This window comes from Mangifera indica, chromosome 4 (genome assembly GCF_011075055.1).
Source record: "Mangifera indica cultivar Alphonso chromosome 4, CATAS_Mindica_2.1, whole genome shotgun sequence".
Taxonomy (NCBI): domain Eukaryota; kingdom Viridiplantae; phylum Streptophyta; class Magnoliopsida; order Sapindales; family Anacardiaceae; genus Mangifera; species Mangifera indica.
The window spans coordinates 17,063,046-17,075,177 of NC_058140.1; the positions used below are offsets into that span (position 1 = coordinate 17,063,046).

General features: G+C 35.5%; 1 protein-coding gene, 2 long non-coding RNA genes and 1 pseudogene across 3 annotated transcripts; 1 reads left to right on the forward strand and 3 right to left on the reverse strand.

Annotated features, from left to right (window-relative positions):
* Nucleotides 1-2,642: 2,642 nt before the first annotated feature.
* LOC123214769 lies at nt 2,643-3,387 on the reverse strand. Its single transcript, XR_006501893.1, has 2 exons — nt 3,191-3,387; nt 2,643-3,104 (listed from the first exon to the last, which is right to left on the reverse strand). It is a non-coding gene; the product is annotated as an uncharacterized LOC123214769 (long non-coding RNA).
* A 2,875-nt stretch (nt 3,388-6,262) lies between these two features.
* Nucleotides 6,263-7,518, forward strand: LOC123214618 (annotated as a pseudogene).
* Nucleotides 7,004-8,061, reverse strand: LOC123214619. Its single transcript, XR_006501866.1, has 2 exons — nt 7,609-8,061; nt 7,004-7,325 (listed from the first exon to the last, which is right to left on the reverse strand). It is a non-coding gene; the product is annotated as an uncharacterized LOC123214619 (long non-coding RNA).
* A 1,465-nt stretch (nt 8,062-9,526) lies between these two features.
* LOC123214617 (MLP-like protein 423) lies at nt 9,527-10,387 on the reverse strand. Its single transcript, XM_044634498.1, has 2 exons — nt 10,044-10,387; nt 9,527-9,962 (listed from the first exon to the last, which is right to left on the reverse strand). Exons 1-2 carry the CDS (start codon nt 10,297-10,299, stop codon nt 9,691-9,693), a joined length of 528 nt encoding a protein of 175 aa, XP_044490433.1. The 5' UTR covers nt 10,300-10,387; the 3' UTR covers nt 9,527-9,690.
* Nucleotides 10,388-12,132: the final 1,745 nt, after the last annotated feature.

The following is a 12,132-nucleotide window of genomic DNA, read 5'->3' on the forward strand; positions in this document are numbered from 1 at the left end:
AAAGAAAATTTAACTTATGTTCAAACTATCGAAACCCAACATCTTGTCATGAACATAACAAATTTGAAAACTTTAAACTGAAAAAAAAAATAAATAAATAAAGAACCAAAAGCCTTTGTCGAGTAGCCTTGTGCCTTCCAATCCTTGGATCTTCAAATGCTGCTAAATTAGCCTCTTCAATTTCCGTAATTAAGGACAAGGTTGATTATGAAGTGAATATATGTACATAAAAATTGTGACCTCAGAAGTATAAAAATTTGTATAATTATGAGAGGACTAAAGTCTTGACTAAATTGATCACAAATTGGTAGGTTCGGTACTTATCCCAATTCTCAAATGGGTTGATGGAAAAATTTCTAGTAAGTAATACATATATATATATATATATATATATATATATATATATATATATATATATATATATATATATATATATATAATTTATTCAATCAAAAAGACATAAGTTTCTTATCAACTTTCCCTGTAGCTTAACTTGTAAATCCAGTATCCTCCTCTCATTTGCTCGCTTGAACACATCTGTCGATTTTTTACCTTGTCTTGGTTGACAAAAACACCACCAAAAAGTCACCCACTTTCCGGCCTATTAAAGGCTGATCTCTTAGGCAACGTAACCTTCACAAGCACAACACTGGGGGAAAGGGACCAGCTTAGCGGATCCTGCTGGTTTATGCACAAAGAAAACAGTGCATCGTACTATGCTTCCTAAACTCAACTGTAGCATACTTCATTAGGCTCTGCTCTCTGTAAAATAATACTCCCTCCAATAATTTTTATGTGACCATAGACATCTGACGTTAAAAGATGAGGGGTTGAGGTTCCACACTTCCACTTCTTCTTTGAGTCATTTTGCCATTTTATAAGAAAAGTGAGTAAAACCACTTTTCCAGTGAGTTGCTTGGTTGCTATTCAAAGAGTAACATGAGAATACTGTTTTTGAAACACAAGGTCATTGGATGGCTTCAGGATTTTAAATATATGCAAGTGATATATATTAAACTAAAAAATGCATAAATTGCTTGCGGAGGGCTGGATGAAACAGAATTCCATTGAAAAATAATTACATAACTTGTTTTTCTACTTTTAGGATTCTGACTAATCAAGAACTCTGAACTTAATGTCCTAAATAAGTATAGAAGTCATTACCAAGAATGTCATAAAAGATGAGAGCTTGAGAGAAAAAACAAAAGCAGCCGGATATTGAGACCAAACAAGCATACAAACTTCAAATGATAGATTCTAGCAAACTTCATAAGTCAGATTTCTGTACTTGTCACACTACAGAAGCAACCTGATAGTGGAAAATAGTAATTGCTTGCTGAGTGACACATTTGAAAAAGACCATGTTTTTTACGCTTCAGAGGCAGTCAGTAGAAGTTAACAGGCTTTCTAGTAACATGTCACTTCTATAATGCTACCAAAATTTTCAACCTGTTTAATTTGATCATGCTGAGATTGTAATCCTCAAAATAATGGAATTCGATTAATTTCAAACAGAGATCTCCAGCATTTTGATGGATTGTAAATTGAAAAATAGACTATGATATTAACAACTAGTATGACTTTATGATGCCCAGGAAGTCCACTGCCAATTTAGGAAAACAAGGAAGAGAAGAAATGTATTTAGAGGATAATAGATGAACTAGCCTTCAATAAAAGGAGGTATCATTATCAATCACATTGAATGATATGCTCCATAAAAACTGAAGTTTCAGTCCTTTACTGGTGTGCATTTCTCTGACCAATGATCCTCTGGGCACTAATGAACAAATAATGCTGTCAAGTTTGAACTCGAAGCGGTAATGATGCCATGGGTAAATGGAATTACATTAAGCTTAGCAGCATCAGGGCCCAAAGATTTTATAGTCAATGATTTAGAAGGCTAAAGCTCCCATTGAGATGCAACAGGGCTGTAATTTGCTTCCATTTTGGGCTTCAAATAACTTTTGGCTAGAAATAAACCACTTAACTTTGTTTTCCACTAATCTTAAATGGATGTTCTTTTGGGTAGAAAAACATGATCATTACTCAGTTTCTTTAGCTTCTTACCCTGCTAAATGAATAGCAAATATATATTGAACATCTTCCTCTGTCGGTGTAATCAGATTCACATTAAAGGTTTTGTTGTTGTACTTGTACATTCCCCATTATTATAGCATTATGCATGTATTCATCCATAAACTAATGCTATCATCTTGACACTATCTTATATTTAGGTGTTGATGTTACTACTAAGAGTGCCATTGATTCAGTGTTATTGTAACTTCTATTGAGCAAAGTAGAGAAGACAATGAATATGTAAACCCCTTAATATCGATAAAGTCGATTCTTCAAAGGAAAAGTTTCTCTCTTGGAAGAAAAATCAAAAGTATAATATCTTTGTGTAAAGTAACTACATATAACCATTTAATTGAATCTTGATAGTTTGAACGGGCAAGGAAAGTGAGTGTGTATGTTGACATTGGAAATCAACTTTTGCATCAAAAGTTAATTAAGAAGAAAATTAAGTCAGAAATTAAAAGGTTTAATCGTCTAAGGATTAAATTATGTGATAGCTGAATGACCAATGTGTTAATGTACTTTTTATGGCATCTCATCCCATCTCATCTTTTGGGAAAATTAGAAACTTTGTTTGGCCACAATCAGATATCTTTAACGATCTTAAGAGCAACTTATTATTTAACTTGTCACTATGACTGGGCTCTAGGAGAACACAAAGTTTATTTAATGTACAGAGTAGCATAAACTTGACCCAACTATTACATAGTGTAAGCTTATTTTACAATGGCAAAACACAACTGTCCTGAAGGAAGATGCCTCTATGTCTTGGTTTTGTGGTCATCGACTTATTTAAAGATCTTGACAGTAAATTCATTGATAACGCTTGGATCAGGAATTTCATTGCTTGCTTTTTCATATTCGCATGACCATTTCACCAAGCTCCCATCTCCCTCTGGACTTCTGATGCCCTTGCAAACCTTTTAGTACTTCAAGAGATCCCCAGCAATGACATTGTAAGTAACCTCCTTCTTCACATCATCTACAGCTTTGATCTTCTCAGTCGATATCTTAACAATTGGGTGAACCTATATGCAAACCCAGAAAAAATATTAATTACAGCAAACTACATTTATTCCACAATATTTGCTACTTAAAATCATGAAAATTTCACCTTCAGCATGTGCAATGAGACAAACAGAGCCAGGGGCCTTGCCGTCGCCCTCAAGAACTTCAATGCTCTTGTCATCGTGAGAAAAGGCTTTGGGATAGAGAATGGTGAAGTCTCTGATAGCTTCCCATAATTTATCAGCAGGAGACTTGACCTCAATCTCAACCTTAAGCTTTCCACCAGTAGCCGTTATATGATATAGAAAAGGCCAAACAACTATTTCCCACCCAAGGTTTGATGTTTTCTCAAGTTTTCACCCTTTAACTATGGAAACACCAAACACCCACCCGTGGCCGGTTAAATCTAATAAAACCCTAACGCCTGAAAATTTTATCTCCTTTTGCCCCCCTAAACTTTAAAAACTAAAATTTTTCCTCACCCTAAGTTTTAAAAAATAGCAGTTTCACCCTAGGGTTTGGTTTTGAAATCTCCGACGACCTCTTCGGCTCCGTTGCCGACGGCGTCTCCCTCCCGAACCATCCTTTCCTTCTGGCGATCCATTTCCTCCCATTTGGAGGTCTGATCGACGTCGGAGCCGCCTTGGGAGACGAAGAACTTCGTCGAGGAAGACGAAGTCAGACGAAGAAAAAGTCGTCGTCTTTGTCTGGGAAGACGGTCGTCTTCCCAGAGGTCTTCTTTTGGGAAGACGATCGTCTTCCCAGATGAAGACGACGGCTTCTTCTTCGTCTTCCCCGACGAAGTTTTTCGTCTCCCAAGGCGTTTTCGACGTCGATCGGACCTCCAAATGAAAGAAAATGGATCATCGGAAGGAGAGGATGGTTCGGGAGGGAGACACCGTCGACAACGGAGCCGGAGAGGTCGCCGGAGATTTCAAAACCAAACCCTAGGGTGAAATTGCGATTTTTTAAAACTTAGGCTGGAGAAAAATTTTAGTTTTTAAAGTTTAGGAGGGCAAAATAGATTCTATTTTAGTTTATTTTTAATATTATAGAGAAAATAACGATTTTACCCTTATCACTGTTAGGGTTTTGTTAAATCTAACCGACCATGGGTGGGTGTTTGGTGTTTTTATAGTTAAATAGTGAAAACTTGAGAAAACATCGAACTTTGGGTGGGAAATAGTCGTTTGGCCTATAGAAAATACAGCTAAATTCAGAGACAGATAGAGATTACAGAATTGATTACCATAGACATAAGTATATATAGTAGTGAAAAGATTGGTTTTTGGTTGAGTGCATTCAATTTACTGAGGACTACACCCAACTGCCATTTCGATCCTTGTTGAAATCCCATGGAAAATGCATTTATCACTCATCTGCCCGTCGCTTGGTGTTTCATCTGCTACTAACGTGTTTTAATCCACTCTTCAGTTAAATCAAACTGCAATCAAAGCCAATCTAAAATGCTTGTATATGCAATCTCACTAATATCTTTAGTAATAAATTTGTCGGTGTGGCAGGTGAGACGTGATACTAACTGTTGAATCATTCAGATCTATAAATGAAATTGCCTGGAGAATAATATTAACTTGATAAATAATGGTTTTTTTATTTATCGAGTCTGAATACTGGAAACAATTTTAACTAAATCAAAATCAACCAAGGGTTCTTGAACAGAAAATAATTCTGTCAACTGATGAGGACTACAGCACATGATTTTGACAAGCCTGATGAGTTGATATGTCAAAATTACTGTAGTTTAGTCAACATCAAGAACTGGGTTCGGGGAGAAGAGACAAAATTAAGATCACCATCTAAACTGATATTTTGATCATCACAATTCAACCACGGACAACAAGTTCACCATTGATAGGTTGTAAATTAATTAACATTCACCTTTGTAGTTGAGATTTATTTTTTAGGCAACCCTCTATCAATATTTGTGTTTTAAATTATAAAAGCAAAATAGGAAAACGAGGGTTTACATTTTTATGGTGTGAATAATTTTCACCAAAGTAGTACAGAAACTTATAATGGGGTGCGTTTCCACATTTCGTAAACGTTTCTGTCTCTGAAACTCTTCGAAACTTGTAGGAAATATTTTGAAACACATTTTTTTTAGAAGAAAACTCATGAAATCGATTAAACACATATCTTTCATATTTTCAAATCGAAAATGTCTTTAAATCTCATATTAAATTTATCTCCTCTCTACTCTTCGATGTGTTACTCATCTCTTTCCTGGCATATTATATAAATTGGTGTGTATTATTGTTTTTTTTTTTTAAATATCTATATATGTTTGCTGAAGAACAATTTACAATAGGTTCTATGATTATATTTTATAGTATTTTTTTCTTAATTCTTTTTTATTATTTATTTTTATATTATACAAATTTATATATTTTTGTTATAAAAAATTTAGTATTTATAAAAAAACTCTTATATTTTTCATATTTATAAGTTTCTCCACGTTTTCGTTTCCTATATTTTTTTAAAAATGCATTTCCACGTTTCCGTTTCCGTTTCCGTGCTACATAGATTTTCACATACTTTGTTAAAAATAAGTTATCTCAATATTCATCGAATTCTTTGTTTTCAAAGTAAAAATCTGATTTTGAGATTGCAAATGGAACAAACTAATCACCTCTGTTTCACTTCTGTCCCTTACTCATATCAACTATGGAAGAAACATCTGGATTCAAGACTGTATATGCCCTTGTCCTGTGCATAAAAAAATCGAATCACAAAATGAAAAGTACTTGAAGACACAGGAAAAGTAGCCCATTATACGAAAAAAATTGTTATCTTTCAATATGAATGGGCCCAGAAAGGAGTTGTTTTTTGAGTTTGAAATGGGATAATGTTTTGAAGAAGCTGTTTGAGCTCCCAATATATCAATAATGTTAGGTGAGTAATGGCTTTAAAATGAAATATCAATATCTAAACTCTAAAGACCTGCATGAACAGACGAAAATTTCGAATTTTCTTTCGTTGTCATCTTTAAAAGGCGATATTAATGATTGTTAGATTGATAAAGAGATATTATCACGAAATTAAAATTTTAGAGAAAAAAAAAAAAATGAATGAAAGCAGCCCTTCCTACACAAAAAAACTCAAGGAAGGTGGTAAAAATGAAGTTAGATATTGTAGTTTCCATTTCGTTATCAGAGAAACAAACCCCAAAAATACTCATCGAAAGGTAAGCAAGCAATGCCAACTTTACCTTTATTTACTTTTTTCTTTTTCTTCAAGTACATTTCTCTGTAAATTATGGTTGCTGGATAATCTGGCTGAGTATAATCCTTACTCTTCCTCTGTACGTACCATTTCCTTCAGAGCTTTCTCATACTATAATCCTTTCTGTAACTTTTCTTTGTGTGCGAGTTTTGTACTCAATACAACACTTACGTCTGTGGATGTTAATGAAACTTCTCCATCCAATTGTCTGTTTCGTGTAAGAAAAATTGTCGCTAAAATTGTTAGATAGACAAGTAAATCCGTTTAGAAATAGCAATTATGCCATTCGGATCGGTCTCGGCATGGAACAAGCGCAGAAGAAGCAAGTCCCAAGATCATACCGACCCTTGTAATTTTTCCTTCTTAACTTCTCCGAGTTTATGCAATTTAGACATGTTTTGTAGGCCTTTTTTGGAGGATTTTTTCATTGTTTGAACATCTACCTATATACCTTCCAGGGATTTACAGACCAGCGGAATATTGGCACCTTAAAGTCAAACGCCCCAGCGTCCGAAAAGACACCGTGGATCATCAGTTTGTACTCTCAGGGAAATGGAACAGGCAACGTGCTCTTTCAGTGACGAAAATTTTCTGGGTAAAGGAGGATTTGGCCGAGTTTACAGGGGCACTTTGCGGTCGTGTGAGGCAAACATTGATATCAAAGTACACAATAATGTAAGACCATGATTACTTCAGATTAAACTAGAAAATTCCCGAACAAACCAAGTAAATAAATTGATTAGATGATGCTATTATTAGGTGAGTAGCATGCGACGAGTAGTTGAACCATAAATTTGTTTCTCTTTTGAAATCTGAAGGTTGTTGCGATAAAGAAAACAGAGTTGCCGCCATTTAAAGCAGCGGAAGGAGAACTTGAGTTCCGGGTAGAAGTTGATATCTTAAGCAGACTTGACCGTCCAAATCTCGTTTCTTTGATAGGCTACTGTGCCGATGGGAAACACCGCTTTCTGGTGTACGAGTACATGCAAAAAGGGAACCTGCAAGATCACTTAAATGGTTGGTTTTGTAGCAATCCCTGTTTCCGATTAAGCATTTGTATCACACATGCATGATAATATGGTAGACCCTTATTAGGTATAGGATACACCAAGAATTATGGTAAAATTGACAGTTTTTCTTTTTAAATTCATTTTCTGACAATTATAAATAAATATATGATCTGTTCTCCAATTACTGTTAGTAATGGAAGTGATATACTGTTACATGCATATAAAGAGGTAGAAAAGAAACTGAAGCATTCATGATTTTAGTCGTACTCACCAATTACAAGCTGCAGGGGGCAGCGGCAGGGCAGCGCAGGGCAGGGCAGGGTGTAAAGTTTATAACCCATCCATCATTAAGAGTGAAGCTGGCAAACAATACTAAGAACTGGACTTCTGGTTTCAAAAACAAGAAAAATTAGAAAAACAATAATTTCCAAGAAACCAGGTGATGGTTTGGACTGAGTTGAGTTGGTCAAATAAATATCAAAATCACTGAGAAAGAATTCAACTTTAAATTTCCACCGGGAGAAAAACTCCAAGGCATCACGTGAAGGCATTGTGGTCAGAATCTAGGCCCAGAAAAGGAAAAGGTGGAAAAAGGAGATACTAAAACGAAAGATGATAAGATTATCTATATACTCCTTTGGTCCTTTACAGTCAGTTTTCTCTATTACTTTTTCATAGCTGTAAAATTAACCTAGTCTTTCCTTCACTTCCTTTGCTCCCACCTAACTTTCTGTTTCATCAATGTGGAGTTCCTCAAATGTATGGGCACCGTCAAACACGGAACCTGCCCATCCGATCACCTTACCCTTCAGCCTTCATCACATCACGCACTAGAATACTGCCTAATCAATATTTTGGACTATTCAGAAGATCTGAGGGACCATTGCATTTTGTTTGTTGAGTTGAACAATTAATGCTGTCAAAGTTTGAACTAGAAGCCATAATGATGCCGTGGGTAAATGGAATTACGTTGAGCTTAGCAGAATCAGGCCCAAAGACTTTGCAGTCAATGATTTTGCAGGCTAAAGCTCCCATCAAGATGCAACAGGGCTGCAATTTGCTTCCATTTTGGGCTTCAAATAACTTTTGGCTTGAAATAAACCACTTAACTTTGTTTTCCACTAATCTTAAATGGATGTTCTTTTGGGTAGACAAACATGATCATTACCGAGTTTCTTTAGCTTCTCACTCTGCTAAATGAATAGCAAATATATATTGAACATCTTCCTTTTGTAGGCGTAACCAGATTCACATTTTGGGTATTGTTGTTGTACTTATACATTTCCCATTATTAGAGCATTATGCATGGATTCATCCATAAACTAATGCTATCATCTTGACATTATCTTATATTTATGTATTGATGTTATTTAGGGGTGAATTCGAACCGAGCCGAGCTCGGTTCGGCTTTTTTATGGCCGGCTCGAGTTTGGCTCGAGCTCAACTCGAGCCGACTCGGCTCGGCTCGTTTTTGGCTCGACTCGTGTACGGCTCGGCTCGTCTCATTTTTCATATCAAAACGGCATCGTTTTGTATATATATATAAATCAAAACAACGTCGTTTTGCTTAAAAAATTTTAAAAAAAAATCTACCGAACCAACCCGAGTTAGCTCGAGCTCGGCTCGAGCTCGATCGAGCAGAGCAGAGCCTGGCTCAGCTCGAGCTTGATCGAGCCGAGCAGAGCCTGGCTCGTTTCGGGCTCAAACCGAGCCGAACTGAGCTCGAGCTGGCTCGGCTCGAGTCCAACCCTAATGTTATTACCAAAAGTATCACTGATTTAACATTATTGTAACTTCTATTGAGCAAAGTAGAGAAAATGATGAATTAAATAAGCCTCACAAATCGATAGAGTCAATTATTCAGACGAAAAAGCTCCTCTCTTGGAAGAAAAATAAGAAATATAATATCTTTATGCTAGACAACTATATATAACCATTAAATTGATATCTGATAGTTTGAATGGGCAAAAAAAGTGAGTGCCTTTGTCGGCATTAGAGAGCATCAACTTTTACATTAGAAGTTAATTGAGAAAAAAATTATGTTAGAAATTAAGAGGTATAATGATCTAAAGATAAATTATGTGATAACTGAGTAAACGATGTGTTAATGTACTTTTTATGGCATCTCACCCCATCTCATCTTTTGGGAAAATTAGACACTTTGTTTGACCATAATCAAATATCTTTGATGATCTCAAGAGCAACTTATTATGTAACTTGTCACTTTGATTTGCCTCTGGGACAACACAAAGCTTATTTAATGTAGAGAGTAGCATAAACTTAACCCCAACTATTACATAGTGTAAGCTTATTTTGTGAGGGCAAAACACAACCTTCCTGAAGGCAGATGACTCTATGTTTTGGTTATGTATTCATCCACTTCTTTGAAGTTCTTGACAGCAAATTCCTTGATAACGCTTGGATCAGGAATTTCATTGCTTGCCTTTTCATATTCGCATGACCATTTCACCAAGCTCCCATCTCCCTTTGGACTTACAGTGATGATGCCCTTGAAAACCTTATAGTACTTCAAGAGATCCCCAGCAATCACATTGTAAGTAACCACCTTCTTCACATCATCTACAGCTTCGATCTTTTCAGTCGATACCTTAACAATTGGAGAACCTAAATGCAAACCAACCAAAAATATCAATTACAACAAGCTACATTTATCACACAATGCTATTAAAATCATAAAAATTTCACCTTCAGCATATGTTATGAGACGAACAGAGCCAGGGGCTTTGCCATCGCCCTCAAGAACTTCAATGCTCTTGTAATCGTGAGAAAAGGCTTTGGGAAAGAGAGTGGTGGAGTCTCTGATAGCTCCCCAGAATTTATCAGCGGGAGACTTGACCTCAATCTCAACCTCAAGCTTTCCACCAGAAGCCATTATATAAAATAGAAAAAACAGCAAAATTAAGAGACAGGGAGACACTTGAGAGGTGATCACCATAGACATAACTATATATAGTAGTGGAGAGAATCGTTTTTGGCTGAGTGCGTTAAATTTACTCAAGACTACACCCAACTGCCGTTTCGGTCCTTGTTGAGATTCCAGGAAACTGCATTTATCACTCATCTGCCCATCACTTGGTGTTTCATCTACTACTAATGTTTTTTAATCTACTGTTCATTCAAGTCAAACTGCAATCAAAGCCAATCTAAAATGCTTGTATATGCAATTTCACTAACTATCTTTATTAATAAATCTGTCGGTGTAGCAGGTGAGAAGAGATACCAACAGTTGTATCATTCAGATCGATAGGTGAAATTGTCCTTGCAAAAATTATTACAGACTGATACACTACATAGAAGAGAAAATCACTGGGGCCAATTTGGCTTAGCCTGGAGAATACTGTTAACTTGATTATTTTCTGTCAAAATCAAAATCAACCAAGGGTTCCTGAACAGAAAATAAACGGTCACTGATGAGGGCAACAGCACATGATTTAGACAAGCCTGATGAGTTGATATGTCAAATTACTGTCGATCAGTAAACATCAAGAACTGGGTTCAGGGAGAAAAGACAAAATTAAGATCACCATCTAAACTGGTATTTTGATCATCACAATTCAACCACAGACAATAAGTTCACTACTGATAGGTTGTAAGTTAATTAACATTGATCAATTTAAAAACCTTAACTGTTGTAGTTGAGTTGATTTTTTAGGCGACCCAGCATCAATATTTGTGTTTTAATTTTGTAAAAAGCAAATAAATTAAGTCGGGAGAGCATGAATAACCATAGAAGTTCTAGGAATGTGAGGTAAGCAACCAAGAAATCCAGTTTGGCTTTAGGCAAGCTGCAGGATTATTCACCTCAAAGCCTAGTATCTTTAGAATACATCATTTGTTTAACCAACTTTCACAAAAATTTAATAGACAACAATGGCTCTAGTAAAATCAAACAATCTTGTGTGTACTTTTCACTTTGTCTTGTTGAGCAAGTGCAAACAATATTTTTTATTCTGGACTAAGAAATAACTTGTACACAATAGAAAATACAAAGATTTACATTTTCATCTTTTTCACATAGTTATCCTTTATCAAAAAAAAGAAAGTTTTCTCAATATTCATCAAATTCTTTGTTTTCAATATAAAAATATGATTTTGAGATTTCAAATGAAACAAAACTAGTCACCTCTGTTTAACTCCTGTCCGTTACTGATATCAACTATGGAAGAACAATCTGGATTCAAGGCTAGATATGCCTTTGTCCTGTGCATAAAAATTCAAATGACATCATGTAAGTACTAGAAGACAAAGGAAAGTAGTCCATTATACTAAAAAAAAATGGTATCTTTCAATATGAATGGCCCCAGAAAGCAGTTGTTTATGTTGATTTTTTAATGGAGATCTGGAAGCAAAGAAAGCAAGAAAAATGAAAAAGCAGAGGAGAAAAAAAACAGAGAGCTGGAACGGAAGTCTGCTTTTCTTTTGTTTTTATGACCTGTAATCTGCTCATTTCTTTGCCATACATTTATATTTACATAGCTTTTCCTAACCCATGTACAAATATCCATACAAATTCTTACAAGCCAATCAAACTTTAAGTCAAAGTACACCTAACATAACAACCACAATTTAGTTTGGTTGCATTCTAACTAAAAACATTACAAAATGGTTAAGAAAGTTTGTCACCATTTTAAGGCTGCAACAAATAATCCATATCATCTTCAGCTTTCTGCACCAGAACCATCTTCAAAAAATGCAGAATTTTCAGCAGCCAACTTCAGTGCTCCATAGCTTCAACAGTTTATTGAGTTTGAGAAGGGAAGATGTTTTGAAGGAG

What these genes read in the sequence shown, in the direction of transcription:
- LOC123214617 (XM_044634498.1), bottom strand. Translation starts at nt 10,299, where the DNA reads ATGTCTATGGTGATCACCTCTCAAGTGTCTCCCTGTCTCTTAATTTTG. An exon ending in TCTCATAACATATGCTGAAG is followed by an intron (nt 9,963 to 10,043) that starts GTGAAATTTTTA and finishes GTTTGCATTTAG; the next exon opens with GTTCTCCAATTGTTAAGGTA.